At 42.0% G+C, this 26088-nt stretch overlaps 1 protein-coding gene across 1 annotated transcript in view; it reads right to left on the reverse strand.

The window, feature by feature from the left end:
* Positions 1–10917: 10917 nt before the first annotated feature.
* The window catches only part of LOC140195871 (transmembrane protein 255B), a 96497-nt gene continuing 81326 nt past the window's right edge, over positions 10918–26088 (reverse strand). Inside the window, exons 7-9 of the mRNA XM_072254511.1 lie at positions 17195–17354; positions 14195–14344; positions 10918–11227 (exon numbers count right to left, since the gene is read on the reverse strand). Of these exons, the coding sequence (XP_072110612.1) occupies positions 11114–11227; positions 14195–14344; positions 17195–17354 (424 nt within the window). The 3' untranslated portion in view covers positions 10918–11113. The remainder of the gene's footprint in view (positions 11228–14194; positions 14345–17194; positions 17355–26088) is intronic.

The following is a 26088-nucleotide window of genomic DNA, read 5'->3' on the forward strand; positions in this document are numbered from 1 at the left end:
TAATGTAAACAATACATTTCACTGTATATTTTTGATGTTTCAATGTACATTTGACAAATGAATGAAGCTAATCTACGTGGTACCGCACAGCAGTGAGTGAACATTGCAGACTGAAATTAGGTTAAGTATGGCTTAATGTGGGGCTGCTGGCATTGCACGTAGTTAAATAGTTAATGATTTCTGAGGTTTGGAACACTTTTAAAGGCCAACTGGTTAGAGTTAAAGGCCAGCATAATCATGTGAGTATGAATGATAAGGGAGGCACAGTTTGAGAAACTTAAGATGACTGAAACTATTGTGAAAAGAGAAAGGAAGCATATTGTAATGCTTAGGAAGCAGAATTTGGACAAAGCCCTGAAGACCACAAGACCAAGGAACTTATTGTCACAGACAGCTTTGGAGGCCAAGTCACCGAGTATATTTAAAGCAGAGGTTGCTAGGTTCTTGGTTAGTCATAGTGTCAAGGGTTATGGGAAGTAAGCAGGAGAACGGGTTTGAGAGGGAGCAGACCCATCAAGTGGCCTAATTCTGTTCCCATGTCTTATGGTGTCCTAATGAAACCTGGTTCATTCCACAACACCCAATCCAGAACTGACTTTCCCCCAGAGGGCTCAACCACAAGCTGCTCTAAAAAGCCATCTCATAGGCAGTCAACAAATTCTCTCTCCTGGGATCCAGCACCAACTTATTTTTTCTCAATCTAGCTGCAAGTTGAAATCCACCAACGTTGCCCTTGTTACACGTCTCTGCTACCCCCATTATAATTTGTATCCTACATCCTGGATACTGTTCAGAGGACTGTATATAACCCTCATCTGGATCTTTTAACCCTTACAGTTTCTTAGCTCTACCCACAAAGATTCTACATCTTCTTATCCTATGCCACCTCTTTCTAAGGATTTAATTTCAATTTTTACCACACCACCCCCCTCTGCCTGTCATTTCGATACACTGTGTATCCTTCAATGTTAAGCTCTGAAATGTAGCCCTGTCCTTCCTCACACTCACTACACACTGCATCTACTTGAGTTTAAGCCCTCCCCAGCAGCTCTAGCAAACTTGTCTGCAAGCATGTTGGACCCCCTCGGGCTCGGGTTCAAGTGCAGCCTCTCCTTTTGTGCAGGTCACACCATCCCCAGAAGAGAACCCAATGATCCAGAAATCTGAAACGTTACCCCCTGCATCAGTTCCTCAGCCATGCATTCATATGCCAAATCATCCTATTCTTGCCCACAGTGGCACATAGCACAGGCAGAAATCCAGAGATTACTGCCCTGGATGTCCTGATTTTCACCTTTCTACCTAACTCCCTAGATTAGGTTTTACCTTGTTCCTCAGCCCAAAACAATGACTTTCATTCTGCCTCGCAGAGAATGCTTAACCTACTTAGTTCTTCCAACTGTTTAATTTTTGATTCAGGTTCCTGCATCTGCAGTCTCTTGTGTCTCTGGGAAATATCCTTTTGTTGTAAACGTAGATGCTCTGTTGTGTGAGAACTAAGCACTGAAAAACATTTCATCCTGTTTGCTTTGGGTTTGCCCTTTTCTCTGGCTTACTTATTATCTCTCCCACTTATTGAAATGAGACACACCAGGAAAGCTTGTTTGTAATGGGTTTATAACAGGTCTGAGAAATGCACTTTATAAGGCAGAACAAATCTGAAATAACATTGTCATGACTTTTACTTTTGAACTTTCTTACTTTGACCTACAAATGTTGCAGATTTTGAGTAAGCTTTGATAGGCTGTGAGAAAAACGAAATGGGATACTTGAGGTTAACTCCCATCAGTGCTGCCCTCCAGTGCTCGCTTGGAGCTTCCCTCTGGCGCTCGTGTCGAGCTGCTCTCTGGTGCTGCCCTCTGGTGTTTGCTCAATGGAAGTATAAGTTGGATCAGGACAAATCAGGGGCTTAGACTACATTATTATTCTTTTTTCTCTTTGTGACTGTTTTTCTGAAATTGTAACCACATGTGCTATTTGTGCAATGTGCCAGTGTCCTGTTGGTAATATGTTTTGCACTTTGACCCTGGAGGAACACTGTTTCGTTTGGCTATAGTCATGTATGGTTGAATGACAATTGAACTTGAAACTTGAACTGCAAGCCAAGGCAAGAGAATAATTTGAGGAGATAATACACTCAATTTTGTTTTTAAAAGGGTTTATCTAATGGATTTAATATTAAACACACAGCGCATATTTTCCTCGCATGAATATAGTGATAAGTCAATTATCAGGGGAGGACAGGGGAGCTTGAAGTAAGTGTTGAACAAACTTCCAGCAGAAGTGGCAGAAGCATGTTCGATATTATCATTTAAAGAAAAATTGGATAGGTATATGGACAGGAAAGGAATGGAGGGTTATGGGCTGAGTGCAGGTCGGTGGGACCAGGTGAGAGTAGGAGTTCGGCACGGACTAAAAGGGCCGAGATGGCCTGTTTCCGTGCTGTAATTGTTATATGGTTAAGTATCTCTCAGCTTGGACTAGGAACCTTATTGGTTTTCTGGTTGATACAGGTTGAGTAGCCCTTATCTGAAATTCCAAATTCCAAAAACCTCGGTCTGAATTTTTTCAGTCTGAATGGTTATATAGTTTTCAGTCTGAATTTATATAGTTTTCAGTCTGAATAGTTATATAGTTTGGTGGGACTAGGTGAGAGTAAGAGTTCGACACGGACTAGAAGGGCTGAGATGGCCTGTTTCCGTGCTGTAATTGTTATATGGTTATAATCCTGATCCTGGGATACCAGCAGTCGAAGCTGGGGTGGGAGCTTAGTTAACAGCTGTAAATATTTGAATTACTTTCTGAGATTAATTGCATCCTATAGGAAGAATATGGTTAAACTAGAGGGAGTGGAATAAAGATTGACACAGAAACTCACAATTTCATTTGGAATAATTCTAACAGGTTGTATGCGGAAAGAGTTAATCACAAATTGGTTTTAGTATCTATCAATCTCTGTGCCAAAATGTGTGCATTTCTGGTTGCCAGCTTTTCCACACTCTCTAGCCAAATTGCATCCTATCGGAAGGATATGATTAAACTAGAGAGTGCGCAAAAAAGATTCACATGGATGTTTCCAGCCCTGAGGCCTTGAGTTATAAGAAGAAATTGGATAGGCTGGAACTGTTTCCCTGGAGCAAAGGACATTGAGGGGTGACCTGTAGATCAGATCATGAGGGGCATAGATAGGATAAATACCAACAACCTTTTTCTCAGGGTAAGGAAGTCTGCAATTTAGAAGGCATAGATTATAGGTATGAGGAAGAAGATTTAAAGGGGGTGTGGGGGGGGGGTCATGTTTTTCCACACAGAAGGTAGGTATATGGAATGAGCACCAAAGGAGCTGGTAGATGAAGGTTCAATGACAACATTTAAAGGATTTTTGGACAGGTACATGGACGTGAGTAGTTTATAACTCTATGCCACTGACTTCTGATAAATCTTATCAATGTTTTACCTCCAACACACACAAAATGCTGGAGGAACTCAGCAGGCCAGGCAGTATCTATGGGAAAGAGTCTGCAGATGCTGGAAGTGTTTTATCTCTGCTTTATTTATTAAGATACACGTGGAATAGGCCCTTCCAGCCTTTGGACCCACGCCGCCCAGCAATCCCTCGATTTAATCCTAGTCTAATCACAGGGCAATTTACAATGCCCATTTAACTTACCAACCCATACGTCCTTGGACTGTGGGAGGAAACCAGAGCACCCGGAGGAAACCCATGTGGTCACGGGGAGCACGTACGAATTCCTTACAGGCAGTGGCAGGAATTGAACCCAGGTCACTGGCAACTGTAAAGCATTGTGCTAACCACTAAGCTAACATGCCACCTTAAGCTTCACATAAACTAATTCATATTTCTCATTTATTGTACCAAGATACTTTCTCAGCCTTTATCCTATTCTTTATTCGTGACTCTTTCTCCATTCTACTTTGCCCATCACTTCTCAGCGTTCACTGTGCACAATATTTATTCCTACCCTTGGTCACTCTCAAACCACATTGGTTTTTAGAACATTTATTTCTCTTTCTGCCATTTTATTGCAATCCTCATGCATTCTAACAAGGAGCCTTTAATGTTGCCTTTTTACTATTTTTCTCTTTCTTTCGTGTGTATTGTGTCTGATACGATCACTATCCATCGCATAGCTCTACCTTCCTATAACTACACTAGTCCAATGAAATAATGGCCACGCATCATACAGATGTCCTTGAAAATTTATTTTTCTCTCTCTCTCTTTCTTCAGCAGACACCATGAAAACTACAAGAAAATGAAAGACATAAAAGATTTGAAACATACATCTCTCAGTCTTTTAAAGTCTCTCAAGCTAGTGTCCACCGATAAATGGGCTCAAAACACGTCAGCACAACGTAAGTGTGCTGAAATCAAATAAAATCACTAAAAACATATCACACTGTCCATGTAAAGACACAATATACACAATATAAAACAAATAAAAACAATTACCATGTGCACCTCTTGGGCCATATGTCTTCCTCTGCTTCCATGTTGGTTCTGACCCATAATGCCACAGTCAAGCTCTTATTAAACTCTGGTCATGTGACCCATTACACTCTACATTAAATAAAACCTTACATAAAAAGCACAAAATTTTTAATCAAACTCTAGTTTAAGATTTTAAAAAAATCATGAATTTATGACAAAAACATATAAAATAAACATCTCAATGAAACATGTCTCTGAGACAGTTACACTTCCCTTTCACTTTTCAAATTTCCCTCACCAGAATCATAGAATATAGTACACTACAGGCCCTTCAACTCACAGAAAAATACCCATATTTTACACATATCCCTCTGAATGCCTCCTACCCGTGCACTTATCAAAATGGCCTTTCAATACTATTATACCTTCGTCAGCCCTTTTCCCAGGCAGCTCAGCCCATATAGACACCATCCTCTGTGTCAAAAGGTTGCATCCCAGCTGCCTTTTAAATTCTTCCCCTCTTCCTTAAATATATGCTCTCCAGTTTTTAGTTCCCCTTCCCTGGGAAAAGGCTGTGCGTTCACCCCCTCTATAACCTCATGATCTTGTACCCCTCTATGAGGTTAGACCTCAGTCTCCTACGTTCCGAGTCGTAAATTGTCCTGTAACCCGGCCCTCAGGTCCTGATAGCATCTTTGTAAATCTGTACTGTTTGCTGTTTAATGATATAGAGTTTAATCACACAGAGTCTATAGAAGTGAGGCAAAGTGGCATCAACTTCATGGACTCTGTAGAGATTACAGAGGAGGTGTTTGCTACCCTGAGGCAAATCAGGGTGGATAAATCCCCAGGGCCTGACAAAGTGTTCCCTCAGACACTACAACAGGCAAGTGCAGAAATTTCCAGGGCCCTAGCAGATATATTTAAATTATCCCCAGCAGCAGCAGAGATACCAAGGGATTGGGGGATAGCCGGTGTTATTCTGCTATTTAAAAAAAACATAAACCAGGAAACTATAGGCCGGTGAGTTTGTGGGAAAGTTATTGGAAGGTATTCTAAGGGACCGGATGTATAAATATTTGGAGAGACATAGACTGATTAAGGATAGTCAGCATGTATGGAAGGTCATGTCTAACCAATTTTCTAGAGTTTTTCAAGGAAGTTACCAGGAAAGTGGATGAAGAAAAGGCAGCAGATGTTGTCTACATGGACTTTAGTAAAGCATTTGACAATGCCCCACATGGGAGGTTAGTTAAGAAGTTTCAGTCACTCGGCATTCAAGATGAGATAGTAAATAGGATTCGACATTGGCTTTGTGGAAGAAGCTGGAGAGTGGTAGCAGATGGTTGCCTCTCTAACTGGAGACCTGTGACTAGTGGTGTGCCACAGGGATCAGTGCTGGGTCTACTGCTGTTTGTCAACTATATCAATGATCTGAATGATAACATGGTTAACTAGATCAACAAATCTGAGGATGATGCCAACGTTGGGGGTGTAGTGGACAGCGAGGAAGGCTGTCATGGCTTGCGGAAGTTAAGCTGGAAAAATGGGCTGAGAAATGGCAGATAAAGTTTATTGCAGACAAGTGTGGGGTGTTGCACTTTGGTAGGACTAACCAAGGTACGTCTTACACAGTGAATGGTAGGGCACTGAGGAGTGTGGTAGAACAAAGGATCAGGGAACATACGTCCATAATTCATTGAAAAGAGCATCACAGGTAGATAGGGTCATAAGGAAATCTTTTGGCATGTTGGCCTTCGTAAATCAAAGTACTGAGTGCAGGAGATGGGATGTTATGTTAAAGTTGTATAAGACATTGGTGAAGTCTAATTTAGAGTATTGCGTGCAGTTTTGGTCACCTGCCTAAGGCTGAAAACGTACAGAGAAAATTTACAAGGATGTTACAGGTCTGGAGGACCTGAGTTATAAGGTTATAAGGAAAGATTGAATAGGTGAGATCTTTTATGATAGAAAGTAGAAGACTGAGAGGAGATTTGACAGAGGTATACAGAATTATGAAGGGTATGGATGGGGCAGATGCAAGCAGGGTTTGTCTGCTGAGGTTGGGTGGGACTAACAGAGGTGACGTGTTAAAGATGAAAGGTGAGAAGGTTAAGGGGAACATGTGGGGAAACTTCTTCACTGAGATTGTGGAGTGAGCTGCCAGCACTAGTGATGCATGCAAGCTCAGTGTCAACGTTTCAGCAAAGTTTGGATAGATAAGTGGATGCTAGGGTTATGGAGGGCTATGGTCCCAGTGCAGGTAGATGGGAGCAGGCATTTAAATGGTTTTGGCAAGGACTAGATGGGCCAAAGGGCCTGTTTCCTGTGTTGTACTTTTCTGTGACTCTATGATGTTTTTCTTATAATATGGCAATCAAAGCTGTACATACCTTCAGGATATCTTCTCCATGCTCATTCCGTCTTCCTGCAGCTGACAGGGGCAGATTCACCTGCTCCATTCATATCCAATGATTGGAGGCGAAGAGTCATCTGCACCTGAAAAGTTGGGATAGCCACTGGCTTCCTTAGCACCACCATTTGAAATATAGTCCTCGGCCGTCAACACAATTTCTGGAGTTCTATAGAGGGGGATTCTGGGAACAAAGGGAATAGCCTCAGAACAGAGTTGTGGTTCCCAAACTTTTTATGCCATGAAACTTTATCATCAACCAAGGGATTCGTGGACCCCAGTTTGGGAATCCCTGGAATAGAGGGATGTCCCTTTAGAACAGAGATGAGGAGAAATTTCTTTAGCCAGAGGGTGGTGAATCTCTTGAATTCATTGCCACAGGTGGCTGTGGAGGCCAAGTCATTGGGTATATTACAAGCAGAGGTTGATAGGGACCTAATTAATAAGGGTTTTGAAGGTTATAAGGAGAAGGCAGGAGAATGGGGTTGAAAGGGAAGATAAATCAGCCGCGTTTGAATAGCGGAGCAGACTTGATGGGCTGAATGGCCTAATTTGGCTCTGATGTTTTGTGGTCTTATTTTTGCCATGTAAATGGCATGTGTTTCATTCAGGAACTAAAAGTGCAACTGCCTGTGGTGTACAGATAAAAACTGGGGAATGCAAAAGTGAACTTTTGTATAATCTTTACATTTATTCTCTTAAGTAATAGTCTTCATAAGTTATAACCAGTTCCACATTCCCTGAGGTGCAGTAAAATGAGGCATTCAACAAAATCTCAAATCTTTCAGTTTTCAGTTTTAATATTGTATTAATTAACATTAATACACTTTTTCTTACTAAAAGATGCTTTTACAACATGAATCTGTTCATTGCAATAGAAACAGTAAATGTTTGTGGACATTTTGTTGGTATATCCATTGTCTGGCACATGTACGGTGCAGGTCTTATATCAAGCAACTTTGTAAATGTCAAGATCAAGCTGCACACAGGCATAGACTAGACATTTACTAAGGAATGAACATTGTACCAATATCAGTGAACAATATTATAATGGCAAAATGCTCACTGGTGATCAATTTCAGATGGCTTGGCTTTAGGTTTGTAGATTTCTTTCCCTGATGACCTTAGTCAACTATATGAAATTTTACAATACAGTAGCACCGATGCTATTTTCCTTTGAAATTCCATTGTATTTAATTACATAAATTTACATTCCCTAAAATGCATCAACTTACATTTTTGGGATTAAATTCTATTCATAATTCCTCTGCCCATCTCACCAACCTTGTAAATATCATTCAGTAGCTGAAGACTACCCTCCATAATCTCAGAAACACCAATGATTCTTGTGTTACTTGCAAACTTGCTATTCTTATTCACCATATTCACATCCAAATTGTTAATGGAGATGACAGATAGTGAGGATCTTCCACTGGCCGCGGGCTTCCAATTGCAAAAACAACTCTTGACTGTCACCTCTGCCTCCTATTTGCACCATGTAGGGACTAAGCCTATGTGGCAGTCTGTACTCAATGTCCTGGCAAAGTTCAAAATGAGGAAGTGCACACAGAATGCTGGAGCTATGAGTGCCACTCGTCAGTGAGACTTAGGGCGCTTCTCCGAACATGGGTAATTGATTGACCCATATGCTGTGTTTAATTACTCCTGCTCCAGGCAATTTTCTGAATTGAGGCAAGTGAGCCCCCCCCCCCACCCCCTATTTTACAGGAGCACCATTGACAGTGTCCTGACAAGCTGCATCTGCATCTGGGACGGGGGCAGCAGAGCCTCAGACTGGAAGACCCTACAAAGGACTGTGAGTACAGCCAAGAGGATCACAGCGGTCTCCATACTATCCGTCGGAGACGTTTATCGGGAGTGCATGCATATGCAGGGCCTTTAATATTAACAAGGATCCCACCCACCCATCCAGCATCCTCTTTGACTTTCTACCAACAGGCAGGAGACTACGATGCGTAGAGCCAAGAATGGATAGAATGTGAAACAGCTTCTTCCCTCGAGCCATGAGACTTCTAAACTCCCTGCTGTGCATCGAATTTGAAGTGCCACTGCTTAATCTGTTCTGTACCTTACAATATTTAATTTATACACTTCACTTTGTTTACTTATGCGTAATTCATTTGTAGATTTTCCCAGTTATAGTGTGTTACTGGGCTTCACACCTTGGTCTGGAGAAACATTGTCTCATTTGATAGTATACATGTATACAGTTAAATGACAATAAACTTGACTTGTTTGAGGTATCAGTGCTAGACTGGTATAGTAAAGCTTGGTTTGAGGTGCCTAGTTCTGCTGTACTTCTGTAGTCTGAATGTTGCCATGTTCTTTGCTTTAAAGAGATTTGCTAATGTCACCAAGGACTCCTGTGAGTTTCTGTGGATGTGCAACAGTCAGCATTCCTGGTGGCTGCACCACTGCCTGGTACGGGGTCTCCAATGCACAGAATTGGGTGCGAGAGGCTGAAGACTCAGCCAGTTCCATTATGGACACAGCCCCACCCACTATCGAGGACATCTCCAACAGCAACATCCGTCACTGACTATCTGGGACATTCCTTCTTCTCATTACGACCGTCGGGGAGCGGCTAGGGTAAGGGAGCCTGAGGACCCACACTCCGCAATGTAAGAACAGCATCTCCCCTTGGCACTTGAACACTATTTTGTTGTTCCTTTTTTTTTTACACTATTTATTTATTTTGTAACTTATAGCATTTTTATGTCTTTGCACTGTACTGCTGCCACATAACAAATTTTGTGGCATAAGTCTACGATAATAAACCTGATTTTGATTTGTTGCAGTATCAGTGTTCTTGATATCACAAGGAATGAACTGAATTGGCTGGAAACTGAATTCTGTAATAATGGAGACTTGGGAACGCAGATTGGATCATCCACTTGGCACGTCTCAGCCGGCCAATGGTGTAGTGCACCCGCAATGGACTTTTGAGGTCGGTGGTCCCGGGTTTGAATCTGGCCGGCTCTTTGCACGCTTTCCGCCTGTGCTGGGTTGAGTGTCGTGCTAGCAACTCGGCCTCGTAAATAAACAGACAAATGCTACAGAAACGGGAAGGTTGCCGCCTGATGCGCCTCAAGGAACAACAACCTGGCAGGTCTGGCTGAGATGGCTTCCTTCGGCATTCACAGAGTTGACTCTGCTGCCACTGAGAAGGGAAATGTTCTTGAGGACTCCTCCGTCTGTTAGCCATTATGCTGTCCATTGATAACTGGGCGAGGCAGGACTGCAGATGTCAACTCTTGCCTGTGGAAACACTGGACTATGAAGGAACAGGAGAGGTTTAGAGTTTAGGGAGACCGTTCATAGCTCTGGAATAAGATGGCTGAACGAGCAGCTACCAAAGTGGGACAAAGAAGGCAGGAGATATACAAGAGAACACAGTTAAATGAGTATAAAGTTTTACAAGGTTCTGGGACAATTTGCAGTTATGGGTATTTGAAGAAGGGAGGGGAATACGGATTGGAATTTTGAAAACGCTGGTGCATTGGAAGTCAATCAATGGTGACCTGCACAGTTCAATGGGATGAATTTCAGTGAAGAGTATCAGAGTTATGAGTGAGCTCGTCTACAGGGGGGTGAAGTGGGAAGCTGACCAGGAAAACCTTCCAAGTAAACTGGAATGAATAGTCCTGAAATTTATAAGCAACACAAGTCAGTACACATTGAATAATTACGTCCTTTGGAAACTGAAGGCGCATTGCCCTGTGCAGTACACTGTTCCCTATGGACAGAAAGCCAAAGTAATATCATTACAAGCAGGACTAATTGGGAGTTTTATTTCATTCTGCTACATGGCAAATTCAGTTATAATGTTGGACATTTTCTTTATGTAAATTCTATTGTGGCTAACATAAGGAAAACTAAAAATTGTATGATATAAAAATATATATAGTTGTTTAACAAAGTGATATCAATTCATCTCACACTATAACAAGTATCTCAAGGGATAGATATAGATTTTGTACAATGTTGTAAATATGTGATAGATAGAAAGTCCAACACTCTGATTATCTCACAATGAAGGAAAAGGGAATAAAAATAAAGTGGGCCATTTTCTCTATCAGCCACTGAATACAACTGTACAAAACCACAAATAACCCCTTGAAGTCTGATGGGTTTGGGTTGCGGATCGGTGTTCCAGATGTGTAGTGATAGGGTAGCTGGTCTTTACACAGAGTCGGAGAAGAGGTGATCAGGTTGGAGATCCCATTGACTAATCCGGCAGCAAATTGTACAGCGGAGCGAAGGGAGGAGGGTTGGTGTCCTTCCTTACACAGTTAAAATCACAGCTCGGCAGCGACATTGGCATGTACTCAGCAGGGACCCCCTGAGGAAAGAAAGATCATTATCACTTCAAATGCACATTTTTATTTCACAGTGTGTACTAATTGTACTAATCGTGAAAAGGGTTTACACTACAGTTACTTTCCTAACTGCATCTACGTCCACCAGAAGCCATCACAACTGCAGTTACATTGTCAATAAAAAGAAGTGGAACTGCTTGTCATTTCTTTAATTGTTTTCCCTGAAGAGGCCAGTGCTGCTCTCCTGCATTCAAGATACCTAAACGCTGGATGAAATAAAGAAGAAGAGCCTCTACAGTATCTAATTTAACCTTTGTGATTAACCATGTAACTATTGAACAATTACAGCACAGAAACAGGCCATCTCGGCCCTTCTAGTCCATGCCAAACTCATACTCTCACCTAGTCCCACCGACCTGCACTCAGCCCATAACCCTCCATTCCTTTCCTGTCCATATAGCTGTCCAGTTTAACTTTAAATGACAACATTAAACTTGCCTCAACCATTTCTGCTGGAAGCTCGTTCCACACAGCCACCACTCTCTGAGTAAAGAAGTTCCCCCTCATGTTACCCCTAAACTTTTGCCCTTTAACTCTCAACTCATGTCCTCTTGTTTGAATCTCCCCCACTCTCAATGGAAAAAGCCTACCCATGTCAACTCTATCAATCCCCCTCATAATTTTAAATACCTCTATCAAGTCCCCCCTCAACCTCCCACGCTCCAAAGACTAAAGACCCAACTTGTTCAACCTTTCTCTGTAACTTAGGTGATGAAACCCAGGTAACATTCTAGTAAACTTTCTCTGTACTCTCTCTATTTTGTTGACATCTTTCCTATAATTTGGTGACCAAAACTGTACACAATACTCCAAATTTGGCCTTACCAATACTTACAAGTTTTCAGCTCAAGTGATGTAGAATTTAACAATAATGTACTAAATTATTAAAATGTTTAGTGACGAAGTAATATCTGTCAATTACCAAAGAGCATGTCGTAAATATCGGAACCAGCGATTCAAAAAAAAAAATCTGCCTGTTCTATCTTGCTTGTTTACACACACACACACACACACACACACACACCCATCCACCCACCCACCCACCCACACCCACACACACACTTTTCAGCAGTATCTCTATTCCATTTTACTATTTTACTAACATCCTACATAAAGACTAACTGACTAATTGGGATGGTCATAGATTCATAGAAAAGTACAGCACTGAAATAGGCCCTTCAGCCCATCTAGTCCATGCTGAACCATTTAAACTGCCCGGTCCCATTGACCTGCTCCTGAACTACAGTCCTCCACACCCCTACCATCCATGTACTTATCCAAACTTCTCTTAAACGTTGAAATTGAGCTCACATGCACCACTTGTGCCAGCAACTCGTTTCACACTCCCACCACCCTCTGAGTGAAGAAGTTACCCTTCATGTTTCCCTTAAACTTTGCACCATTCACCCTTAACCCATGACCTCTAGTTGTAGTCTCAACTGGTCTTTGAACGGTAAAATTAAGCTTAGAATTAAAAGTAGACTTATCTGTGGTGGAACTCAGCAGGTTGAGGAGCTTCTGTGGGGGCAAAGGAATTGTCGACATTTCAACTGAGGTACAGACAGCAGCTATACTTCGTTAGGAGTTTGATAAGATTTTGTATGTCATCAAAGACTCTCCAAATTTCTACAGGTGTGCCGTGGAGGGCATTCTAACTGGTTGCATTCACCTTCTGGTATGGAGGGCCACTGCACAGGATCGAAAAGGGGTGCCACCAGCTCCATCATGGACACAACACTCCCCACCTACATGGACGTCTTCACGTACGGTCCCTCAGGAAGGCGGCATCCATCGTTAAAGCCCCTCACCACTCAGGACATGCTCTCTTCTCACTACTACCATCAGGGAGGAGGTACACACTCAACATTTCAGGAACAGCTTCTTCCCCTCCGCCATCAGATTTCTGAATGAATCATGAAGCACCCCATGAGCCCTTAACTATTTTGGCTTTTTTCCCACTATTTACAGGGTATATTTCTTATTGTAATTTGGTATATTTTTTATGTTTTGCACTCTACTGCTGCCACAAACAACACATTTCATGACATACATCAGTGATAATACACTGAGTTGGTCTCTGATCTGATTCCGACGCCGGGTTTCAATCCAAGGCATCAACAATTTCTTTCTCCCCACAGACACTGCTGGACTTGCTCAGTTCATCCAGCAGATTATTTATTACCCCGGATTCCAATATCTGCAGTCCTTTCTGTTTCAAAATCTATGGGATTGCAGGTTTTGTGTCGATAAGAGGGCATGTCTCATGAGGAAAAGTTAAGGCTTTTCTCTTTGGAGTGAAGGAGGATGAGAGGTTGCTTGACAGAGATGTATAAGATGATAAGAAGCATCAATAGCGTGGACAGCCAGTACTTTTCTCCCAGAGCGGCGGTGACGAATATCAGAGAGCATAATTTTAAGCTGATTGGAGGAAAGTATAAGGGGGGGGGGATATCAGAGGTGCTTTTTTTTACACAGAGAATGGTGGGTGTGTGAAATGCATTGCCACCTGTGGTGGTAGATCAGATACATTGGAGTCTTTTAAGAGACTCTCAGATAGGTACATGAATGAAAGAAAAATAGAGGGCTACGTGGGAAGGAAGCATTAGATTGATCTAGGAATAGATTACAGGACAGTACAACACTGCGGGCTGAAGGGCTTGTGCTGAGCTGTATTGTTCTATGTTCTAACTTGGCAAAAGTCATATTTTGCAACTAACACTAAAAATTCAGGGAAATAATCTTCTTAAACTGATGCTATGAAAAGAAATCGTAGTCACCGGCCATTTCCAGACAATGTAATGCCATTAGCAGCTAAAGAACTTTGGTAGAAAAAAACAAAACGACATATTTTTATCTTTTTGTAGATTGCTGTCAAGGTACATTGGAAAAGTCCACACCTTTCTAAATGCACAGAATAAAGAGGCAAATACCTGATGCATTGTGTCTACTGCATGTTCGTGTAGCAGGAGCGGTGCAGATGGAGATAGTATGGGCTGTGACTCCCGCTGCTCCTTAGACTTGTACCTGGAATTCTGAATGTGGAAGAGCTGGAAACTAACCTCAGGCCCAACAAGGGACTCCTGTAAAAGAATAGGCAGATTATTTTGCAAGACTAAAGTAGCTGTTAGCAGAGTGGTGGTTAGCGGCATCAATACCGGGCTTTGAGGCGAATGGTCGTGAGTTTGAATCTGGCCAGCTCCTTGCTCGCTTTCCATCAGTGCCACGCTGAGCATCGCGTTAGCAACTTGGCCTCACAAAAAAACAGTCAAATGCTATGGACACCACAAAAATGCCACCTGATGTGCCACAAGGCACAAAAAGGAACAACAACAAATAACTGTGGTAGTTTCTTCATAGCTGAAAATTAGAAATACAACAAATAAGTTCATAGTACATGCTGCCATTATCTTTGAAATAGGGCATTAGATAAAGGAAACAAAAAAAAAGGTTTGATGACTTCGACATCACTGTTCCTTCTAACCTGTGTGGGTGCACAGTGACTGAAATGCTCCCGAGCACATAGCTGTGCAGATCAAATCTTCTTTTACATAATGCTAATATAATTTTGAAATCTATTTTAGTGAAATAACCTGTAGTTAATTGTGTTAATGAATATAATCTATAAATTTTCTAAATAATAATTCTACCACAACCTTTACTTTGAAATACTTCAGAGCTTCAACATATTTACATTGTCAGTGTTTCAAGTTACAACAATGTTACAAACTGTAACAATAAACACAGAATGGAAGTCAGTAGCTCATTTCAATTTTCATTCTGAATATTCATAGTATGCATATTACAAGAGAAATCATTTAAAGAGCTGCACAGTGCAGCCCAGGGCAATGGCTGGTCTATGCAGCAGTAAAGAAAGATCAGAGGGAACTTTGTTTAACATGCACTGTAATGAATTCCTTGTATAATTACGAATGTTGACAACTTGGTAGCTTCGCAACTCAAAATGTGAAAAGGGTCCCCCCATATACTTTACATTTAATTTTTAAATTTTGTTTAGAGATTGACCATGGTAACATGCACTACTGGCCCGATGAGCCCATGTCACCCAATTACAGCCTCGTGAGCAATTAACCTACTAACCCACACATCTTTGGAAAGTGCGAGGAAACTAGAACAATCAGAGGAAACCCACGCAGCTATGGGGAGACTGTACAAACTCCTTACAGACAGAGGCAGAATTGAACTCGGCTCACTAACTCTGTGATAGTGCTACCCTAATTGCTGCACTAACTGTGTTATACTGTATGCCCCACTGCATCAGCTGCTGTGGCAGTAATATTCTGCTTGAATGTTAATGCCTTGACTATCGGTGTTTTAGTGATACCCTGCAGCTTATTCAAATGATTTGGCTTTTTTTCCTTTGAAAATAAGACCATAAATCACTGAAATAGACCCTCAGCTCATGAGAAAGGGTCTCAGCCTGAAATGTCAGCTGTTCACTTCTCTCCATGGATGCTGCCTGACCTGCTGAGTTCCTCCAGCATTTTGTGTGTGTTGCTCCAGCATCTGTAGTTTCTCTTCTGCCTCAGCACATGTTGACCACCAACCAACTTTTTACACTGAACCAACACCATTTGCATTTTAGTCCCTCACTCTCCCACCAATCCCCCCTCAGACGTTACCACACACCTATGCACTTAGATCCGCAGTGCTCAATTAACCTGCCCAGCTGCTTTTCTTTGGCATTTAGGAGGAAACTGGAGCATCCACAGGAAACCCATGCAGTGTCAGGAAGATCAACACAGCGAGCTATAAACTGACTGTGCCACAGTGGAAAGGTGCTAATGAAATTCTGATTGCATATATCTAGAATGGGGTCTGCCTGCAGCATAACAGATGAATTATTACCTATACTTGAAAACTCAATAGGCAAGATAAGGTATTGAACAATGAACAGCCAGCTAATCCAATCTTCTTGAAGCCAATTACTCCTGAAACATTTAAAAGCCAATTTAAGAACTGGCTGAAAAAAAACATGGAAAACACAAAGTCTGGATTTGCATTGTACTAATGGCATGATAACAATATAAACAGACTGTACATATATGAAGGAGACATCCTCAATGAAGAGAGAAGCATTGTTACCATTTCTAGTTAAATACCTTCCAGCTTGGATGAAAAGAGATTTAATCATTAGCTATTTTTCTTTCTCTATGAACTTTCTGAGCATATCTAGTCTTTTTCATCTTTATTGCTACGTTGCGTCTTGGAAATAACTGATTGGATAGGAAGGGGGAGTGCAGCTGATGTATTCATATAAGATATTGGAGAGCCAGCTCCAGGAGATGTTATTAAAATTTGGTCAAATGCTAAGAAGCAATTTGAATAGAAAAGAACATAGAACAGCACAACACAGAAATAGCTTTGTCTGTGCTGACCACGATGCCAAACTACCCTAATCCCACCTGATCTGTATCCCTCTATCCCCTGACAGTTCTTGTGCCAATCTGAATACCCTTTAAACCTCTTGTATCTGCTTCTACCACTTCCCTGACAGAACGTTCCAGGCATCTGTGTGTGAAAAAAAAAATTGGCTTAAATCTACTCACCTTAACCCTACACCCTCTAGTACTTGAGTGTCCACCCCGAGGAAAAAAGACCCTGATAATTGCCCCCGTCCCTCATAATTGTATAAACTTCTGTCAGGTTGCCCCTACGATGTTCCAGAGAAAACAGTCCAAGATTGTCCATCCTCTCCTTATAGCTAGTGAGTATTTTGAGAAGAAGAGTATTCTACTTGATTAAGAATTTTTCTTCAAATATGCTTTGAGTACATTTGAGTATACTCCAGTCCACATTAAAATACTTAAAGGCATTCATCCTATAAACGTTTTCTCCACAACTCACTGCAGTTGCAATGAAAAATTACCCTCATCAAGACTGAAATTCTTGGCAATTTTATATCTTCTTACCATGTTTTTGAAGCTGCCAAGGATGGCAGTGGTGATAATTCCCAAGAGGAAGGCAGAAACATTCAGCGCCGTGACGAGCCAAATCATAATGTAAACCACTTGTACCTCCTGGCAACTCTTCACTCCAATAAATTCAAAGTAATTGTTCAGGTAATCACCACTATAGAAAGAAAGGTAATTAGCTGCTGAATAATGTCCTAACAAATATGGGTCGATTCATAATCATAACAGCCTGCTCTGGGGAAAATTCCCTAACCTAATCTTGAAGGAGCAGTTAGTGTGACATATGTAAATGCAAAAGAGAAGGCATATAATAGAGCAAATATTAGCGGGAAGGTAGAGGATTGGGAATCTTTTAAAAACCAATAGAAGACAACTAAAAAAGCCGTAAGGAGGGAAAAGACAAAATATCAAGATAAGCCAACCTGCACTATCAAAGAGGATACCAGAAGGATTTTCAGATACATAATAAAGAGTAAAAGAAAGAAGCAAGTGGATACTAGACCACTGGAAAATGTTGCTGGAAAGGTAGTAATGAAAACAAGGAAATGGTGGATGAACTGAATAAGTATTTTGTGTCGGTCTTCACTGTGGAAGACACTAGCAGTATGGTGGAAGTTCAAGAATGTCAGAGGGCAGAGGTGAGTGTAGTTGCTATTACTTGGGAGAAGGTGTTTGGGAAACTGAGAAATCTGAAGGTAGGTAAGTCCAGATTGACTGCACCCCAGTATTCTGAAAGAGGTGGCTGAAGAGATCGTGGAGGCATTAGTAATGATCTTTCAAGAATCATTAGATTCTGGCATGGCTCCGGAGGACTAGAAAATTGCAAATGTCACTCCACTCTTCAAGAAGGGAGGGAGGCAGCAGAAAGGGAAGTATAGGCCGGTTGGTTTGACCTAAGTGGGTGAGAAGATGTTTAGGTTGATAGTTAAGGATGAGATCTTGGGGTACTTGGAGGCACATGATAAAATAGGCTAAAGTCAGCATGGTTTCCTTAAGGGGCAATCCTACCTGACAAATCAGTTGGAATTCTTTGAAGAAATAAGAAGTAGGATAGATAAAGGAGAATCAGTGGATGTTGTGTACTTGGATTTTCAGAAGGCCTTTGATAAGGTGTTGTGATTGAGGCTGCTTAACAAGATAACAGCCCATGGTATTACAGGAAAACTCAGGGTACAACGTTGTCTGATTGGCAAGAGACAAAGAGTGGGGACAACGGGAGCCTTTTCTGTTTGGCTATCGGTGACTAGTGGTGTTCCACAGGGGTCAGTGTTGGGATTACTTCTTTTTACATTGTACGTCAATGACTTGGATGATGGAATTGAAAGCTTTGTGACTAAGTTTGCAGCCAACACGAAGATAGGTGGAGAGGCAGGTAGTATGGAGGAAGCAGGAAGGCTGAAGAAGGACTTTGACAGATTAGGAGAGTGGGCAAAGAAGTGGCAGATGCAATACAATGTCAGGAAGTGTATGGTCATGCACTTTGGTAAAAGAAGTAAAAGCATAGACTATTTTATAAATAAGGAGTAAATTCAAAAATCTGAAGTGCAAAGGGACTTGGGAGTCCTTGTACAGGATCCCCTAAACATTAATTTGCAGGTTGCGTCTGATGCGGAAGGCAAATGCAATGTTAGCATTAATTTCAAAAGGAATAGAATATAAAAACAAGGGTGTAAAGCTGAGGTTTTATAAGGCACTGATGAGGCCTCACTTGGGGTATTGTGAGCAATTTTGGGCCCCTTATCGAAGCATTTTCCAAGAAAGGATGTGCTGACATTGGAGAGGGTTGAAAGCAGGTTTCCAAGATGGTTCTGGGAATGAAAGATTTGTCATATGAGAAGGCTTTGATGGCTTTGGGCCTATACTCACTGGAGTTCAGAAGGATGTAAGGGGCAGGGGCAGAAATCTCATTGAAACCCATCGAATGTTGAAAGGCCTAGATAGAGTGGATGTGAAGAGAATGTTTCCTGTAGTGGGGGAGCCTACGACCAAAAGGCACAACCTAAGAATAGAGGGACATCCATTTAAAATGGAGATGAGAGGCCGAAGGCTGATGAATGTGTAGAATTTGTTGCCACAGGGGACTGCAGAGGCCAGGTCATTGGGTGTATTAAGAGCGTGAAATGTTACGAGGAGAAGGTAGGAGAATGGGGTTGAGAGGGAAATGGATCAGCAATGATCAAATGGCAGAGCAAATGAGATGGGCCAAATAGCCTAATTCTGCTCCTATGTCTTATGGTCTTATCAGCTGTCCTCCAATCATCTGGTATCTCACCGGTGGCTAAGGACTTTTTAAATATCTCTGCTAAGGCAACCTCTAATTTCTGCACTAGCCTATCACAGGGCCTGAAGGAACACCTTGTTAGCCCTGGGGATTTGATCATCTTAATATCTCCCCCAACTCTTTTGTCCCCATGCATATATGACCACTATAATCTTCATGATTTTATATACCTCTATAAAGTCTCCCCTCAACCTCTTATGTTCCAGGGAATAAAGTCTTCATTTTTGCAACCTCTTCTTATACCTCAGGCTCCCAAGCCGAGGCAACACCTTGATAAATTGTTTCTGTATTCTTTCAAGTTTAATAACATCTCTCCTTTAACCGGATGACCAAAACAGTGCACAATACTTCAAGTGCAACCCCAACGTGGCCTCTTATATTATTGATGATTTTTTTAATGTTCTTTGGAGGTCATCTATACTTAAAAATGGATTGTGTTTACAAATTAGACAATCAAACATTGTAAATGGATTTTATTTACAACTTAAACCATCAAATATTGGAAAATCCCATACATTGGAGCTGGAGGAGTGTTAAGTTGTTATTGGGCTTTGCTGGGGATGGTTGCACATATCTGGAGAGATGAGAAATGCTGATATTGTTCTTCTTGGAGCGGGGGAGTATCAGAGCAAATACAAAAGCAGTGTTGAAAACTATGAGTGGTTTGATGGAGAAGATGAGGAGAAACTGCTTTCAGCAGTAAGAGATCTAGTAACAAGAGAGTCATAGAGATAGACATCACAGAAACAGGCCCACCAGCCCTTTGAGTTTGGCACTGATCATCAGCCACCCATTTACACCAACCTACATAATCACAATTATTATTCTCCCCACTTTCGCCCTGAACCCACTTCTTTAAATATCTCAAACCCTCTAAATTGCCTTCCTTCTTTAAGGTACTTCTGATAAACCTTGATCCCTGAGCAATCTTTCTGCCACCTGCCCCAATGGTTCAGTATTAAATTATGTTGGGATGTTTTGAAAGATTTAAGGGAAGCATGGACAGATACAAGAATGAAAGGATATGGAGAGCTGTGATCTACGTGCAGGTCGATGGGACTAGGCAGACTGGGCTGGGATGGACTAGATGGGCCAAATGGATTGTTTCTGTGCGTAGTGCTCTATGAACCTAAAACTATTAGTTAATGCCGTTGCTCTAACATTCGTCTTAACTACAAACAAATACAATTTATCTTTGTGTACTGTTCTTGTTCTATTGTGTTTTTCGGATTTGAATCTGTTTTTGCCAGCATGAAGACAATTCTGGCTTATGGACGTACGGAGTGGATTTAATCTTTTTCCAAAACTGTTTTGCACGTAATCAGTGTGGCCAGTGGAGAGATCAGAGCCTATGAGTCTACACTAGCTTCCAAAATCCTCGTGGATGGAAGAGCAGTATTGCATCATACAACTGAGTGTTGTAAGTCAAATCATCACTTTCATTCCTGCTCTCTCAAACTAAAACTAATCTTTTCATTTTGCCATGTATTAAGAATAAGTCTGTAAATTAATATTTCAATCGTAAGAAGACATAATTAAGACCGTAAGATATAAGGGCAGAATTGGGCCATTCAGCCCATCAAGTCTGTTCTCCCATTCCATCATGGGTAATCTATTATCCCTCTCAACCTGCGGCGCTCCTTTCTCCCATTCTCCTGCCTTTTCCCCATACTTGCTCACAATACTCCAAGTGCAGTCTGACCAATACCTTGACATAATTGTTAATAATATAGTTATAAACATGTGTCATTATATTTAAGGAGAAACGCAAAACAAACACCACCATAAAAAGTAAACATTTTGCCATCAGTAAAGCTGCTCATTGTAGTAAAGCCTTTTGCAGATAATCAAGGCTGTTTGGTTAGTTCAGGAAAAGGACTCTGAGGTAAAGGATCAGCTGCAATCCTACTGAATGACAGGGCAAGCTGTTAACCTTTGAGCTTGGCAAAAAGCTCACCATAACTGTGGCCTTGAATGTAACAAACTGGCTGCAGGAGATTTGATTACTGCTGTCAGTATACACCGTGAGAATGTAATACTGTGAGAGCAACCATGGGAAGACGGAAGTTTATTGATGCTAGCGAAGAGTGGTGATAGGTGACGACTGGTTCGGATTAAGTGATATGAGCTGGTGCTCTGTGTGGGCCTGCTTTCTGTGGCACCTCATATCAGTGGAAAGGGCCTAGGGTAGTTTTTCTCCAGGCTTCCCCAACGGGATGGTCATGAGCAGCGCGGGGTGATGCAGTGAGGGGCCCACGCATGCCGATATAAAGCTATTAATGCTTGCTCTGTTCTGTCCTAATAAACATAGATTTGCAGTTTTAAGTAGATAATTGGTGCTGTGTTTCTCTGTCTCATTGAGTCAGATCGGAGAACCTACAGTATTGTTTTAAGGAAACACAAGCATAAGAGTGAGTGCAAAGGACTTATTCCCACTTTTTCATATGCTCTATGTATATAGAGCTTGATTTCCTGGCAGGAACTTTTGATCACCAGTGGCTGACCAAGTACTTGAGATACTGCAGGATGTCATCTCCAGCCAATAAATAGTCCATCCTGACGCATTTCAAATCATAGTCAGGGACTTTAACCAGGCTTGTTTGAAGAAAATCCGGCCCAATTACCATCAGCATATAGCCTGTAGCACCCAGGGTCCCAGCACACCAGACCACTGCTATATTAAGATAAGGAATGCCTACTGTTCCATGCCCAGACTGTATTTTGGTAGATCTGATCACTTGGTTGTGCTTCTCCTGCCTGAAGACCGACAGAGGCTAAAGAGCAAGGCTCCAGCGATTAGAACAACAAAGAGAAAGTCGTGGGAGGCAAAGGAGAGGCTATGGGATTGCTTTGAGTTGGTGGACTGGGCCGTGCTAAAGGACTCACCTATAGATCTGAATGAATACACCATGGTTGTCACAAGCTTTATTAAAATACCTGTAGACAAGTGTGTCCCCACAAAGTTAAACACAGTCTTCCCCAATCTGAAGCCCTGGATGAACCATGAGACCTGCAGTCTGCTGAGGGTCAGGTCAGAGGCATTCAAGTCCAGTGACCAAGAAAGGTACAAGTCCAGGTACGATCTTCACATAGCTGTCTTGCAGGCTGAGTGGTAACTCTGGATTAAACTTGAACTAACGAAGGATGCTTGACAGTTGTGGCAGGGCATGATTGTTATAAAGTAAAATCAAGGAACATAAGCAACAACAGAGCTTCCAGATGAGCTCAGTGCCTTCTGTGCTCACTTTGACAGTCAAAACAAGGAGCAACCATCACAAACTCCCAGAGCTCCCAGCGATCCTGTGATTTCAGTCTCCAACGCCGACATGCAAGCAGCCTTCAGGAGGGTGAACCCAAAAGAAGCATCTGGCCCAGATGGAGCACCTGGCCAGCTACAAAAGATCTGTGCTGATCAACTGGCTGGAATGTTTACTGAGATCTTTAACTTCCTGCTTTGGCAGTCTGAGGTACCTACCTGCTTCGAGCAGACTTCACTCAAACCAGTGCTTAAGAAGAAGGTGAAAACCTGCCTCAAGGACTATCATCCAGTAGCACTTGCATTAACAGTGATGAAATGTTTTGAGCGGATGATGATGAAACATACCAACTCCTGCCTCAGAAGCAAATTGGATCCGCTCCAATATGCCTACTGGAGCAGCAAGTCCACAGCAGATGCCATCTCATTGGTACTACACTCAATCCTAGGACATCTGCATACATTATGATGCTCTTTATCAACTACATCTCGGCATTCAATACCATCATTCCCTCAAAACTACTCAATAGACTTCAACGTCTTGACCACAGTACCTCCTTGTGCAATTGGATCTTTGATTTCTGCATTTGTAGACCCCAGTCAGTTTGGATTGGCAACAACATCTCCTCTACAATCTCCATCAGCACTGGTGCACCACAAGGCTGAGTCCCCTGCTCTACTCGCTTTTCACTTAAAACGGTGTGGCTAAGCACAGCTCCAAAGCCATATTCAAGCTTGCTGATGATGTCACTGTTGTAGGTTGAATCAAAGGTGGTGACAAATCAGCATATAGGAGAGAGATTGAAAATCTGACTGAGTGGTGCCACAACAACAACCTCTTAGTGCCAGCAAGATCAAGGAGCTGATTATTGACTTCAGGAGTTGGAAACCAGAGATCTATGAGCCAGTCTTCATCAGAGGTGGAGAGGGTCAGCAGCTTTAAATTCCTCAGTGTTTTCATTTCAGATGACCTCCCCGGGCCCAGGGGTGCCCAGTGCAATTACAAAGAAAACACGGCAGCACCTCTGCTTCCTTAGGAGTTTGCAAAGATTTGACATGACTAGTGAGTCTTACTTCAGTAGTGGTCAAGTTGCTGGAGAAGATCCTGAGAGGCAGGATTTATGAGCATTTGGACAGACACAATCTGATTGGGGATAGTCAGCATGACTTTGTCAAAGGCCGATGGTGCCTTACAAACTTGATTGAATTCTCTGAGGATGTAACTAAAGACTTTGAAGAAGGTAGAGCAGTAGATGTCGTGTATATGGATTTCAGCAAGGCATTTGATAAGGTTCCCCATGCCAGGCTCATTCAGAAAGTAAGGAGGCATAGAATCCAAGGAGACCTTGCTTTGTGGATCCAGAATTGGCTTGCCTACTAAAGGCAAAGGGTGGTTGCAGATGGTTTGTATCTTGCATGGTGGTCAGTGACCAGTGGTGTTCCGCAGGAATCTGTTCTGGGACCCCTCTTCTTTGTGATGTTTACAAATGGCCTGGATGAGGAAGTAGAAGGGTGCATTAGTAAGTTTGCTGATGACACAAAAGCTGAGGGTGTTGTGGATAGCCTAGAGGGTTGTCAAATGTTACAGCGGGACATCAACAGGATGTAGACTTGGGCTGAGAAGTGGCAGATGGGCTTCAACCCAGTTAAGTGTCAAGTGGTTCATTTTAGTAGGTCAAATTTGAAGGCAGAATATAATGTTAACGCTAAGACCCTTGGCAGTGTGGAGGATCAGCGACACCTTGGGGTCTGTACCCATAGAACACTCAAAGCCTCTGCCCAGGTTGACAGTATTGTTAAGAAAGCGTATGGTGTGTTGGCATTCATCAACCGTGGGATTGAGTTCAAGAGCCGTGAGGTAATGTTACAGCTACATGGGACCTTGGTTGGACGCTGCTTGGAGTACTGTGTTCAGTTCTGGTCATTTCACTACAGGAAGGATGTGGATACTATAGACAGAGTACAGAGGAGATTTACAAGGCTGCTGCCTGGATTGGAGAGTATGCCTTGTTGAGTGAACTTGGTCTTTACTCTTTGGAGTGATGGAGGATGAGACGTGACCAGATAGAGTTGTATAAGATGATGAGAGGTATTGATCGTGTGGATAGCCAGAGGCTTTTTCCCAGGGGTGAAATGGCTAACATGAGGGGGCACAGTTTTAAGGTGCTTGGAATTAGGTACAGAGGGGATGTCAGGGGCAAATTTTTCAGAGAGTCGTGGGTGCGTGGAATGCACTGCCGCGATGGTGGTAGAGGCAGAGACAATAGGGTCTTTTAAGAGACTCTTAGATAGGTACATGGAGCTTAGAAAAATAGAGGGCTATGCGGTAGGGAAATTCCGGGCAGTTTCTAGAGTAAGTTACATGGTCGGCACAACATTGTGGGCCGAAGGGCTTTTAATGCATTGTAGATTTCTATGTTCTATGACATCTAAAACTTTGATGAACTTCTATGGATGTGCAGTTTATTGACTGACTGCATCACAGCCTGGTATAGAAACACCAATGCCCTTCAACGGAAAATCCTACAAAAAATAGCTGATACAACCTAGTCCATCACAGGTAAAGCCTGAGCACATCTACACAAAGTGTTGTCACAGGAAAGCAGCATCCATCATCAGGAACTCCCAGCACCCAGGTCACGCTCTCTTCTCACTGCTGCCGTCAGAAAGAAAGTACAGGAGTCTCAGGACTCACACCACCAGCTTCAGGAGCAGTTATCACCCCTCAGACATCAGGCTCTTGAATCAAAGGGGATAACTTCACTCAGCTTCACATTTAAATGTTCCCACAACCTATGGACTCACTTTCAAGGATTCTTCACCTCGTTCTCAATGTTTATTTATTATTATTATTATTTGTATTTGCTCAGTTTGTTGTTGTTTTCACAGCGGTTGAACACCCGAGTTGGTGCACTGTTTTATTGATTCTATCCTGGTTATTATTCTACTCTGGATTTATTGAGGATGCCTGCAAGAAAACGAATCTCAGCGTTGTATATGGTGACATATGTACTTTGATAATAAACTTACTTTGAATGTTTTTGACAATTGAAAACTAAATAACCAGCTATGAAAAATATATTTAAAAAACTAAGATGCAAGAACTTAAAAAATTAAGAACAAAATAAACAAGTTTTTTTTTGCTTCCATTCAGAAATTGGCCCTGTGCCAGAGCTAACCAAGAGCAAACAGGCTGTTTGAGCAAACTCTAATGTTAAAGAACAATGTTTGGACTTCGCACAGAACCCTGAAGTTGCTGTTGATTATGCGGGTGACTGTGTACAAATTCCTTCCCCATCCCCAAGTAAAACAAAAAGCAGTATTGGTGTGGCTGATCATCAACCTATGGGTTCT

This window comes from Mobula birostris, chromosome 4, assembly GCF_030028105.1.
Source record: "Mobula birostris isolate sMobBir1 chromosome 4, sMobBir1.hap1, whole genome shotgun sequence".
Taxonomy (NCBI): domain Eukaryota; kingdom Metazoa; phylum Chordata; class Chondrichthyes; order Myliobatiformes; family Myliobatidae; genus Mobula; species Mobula birostris.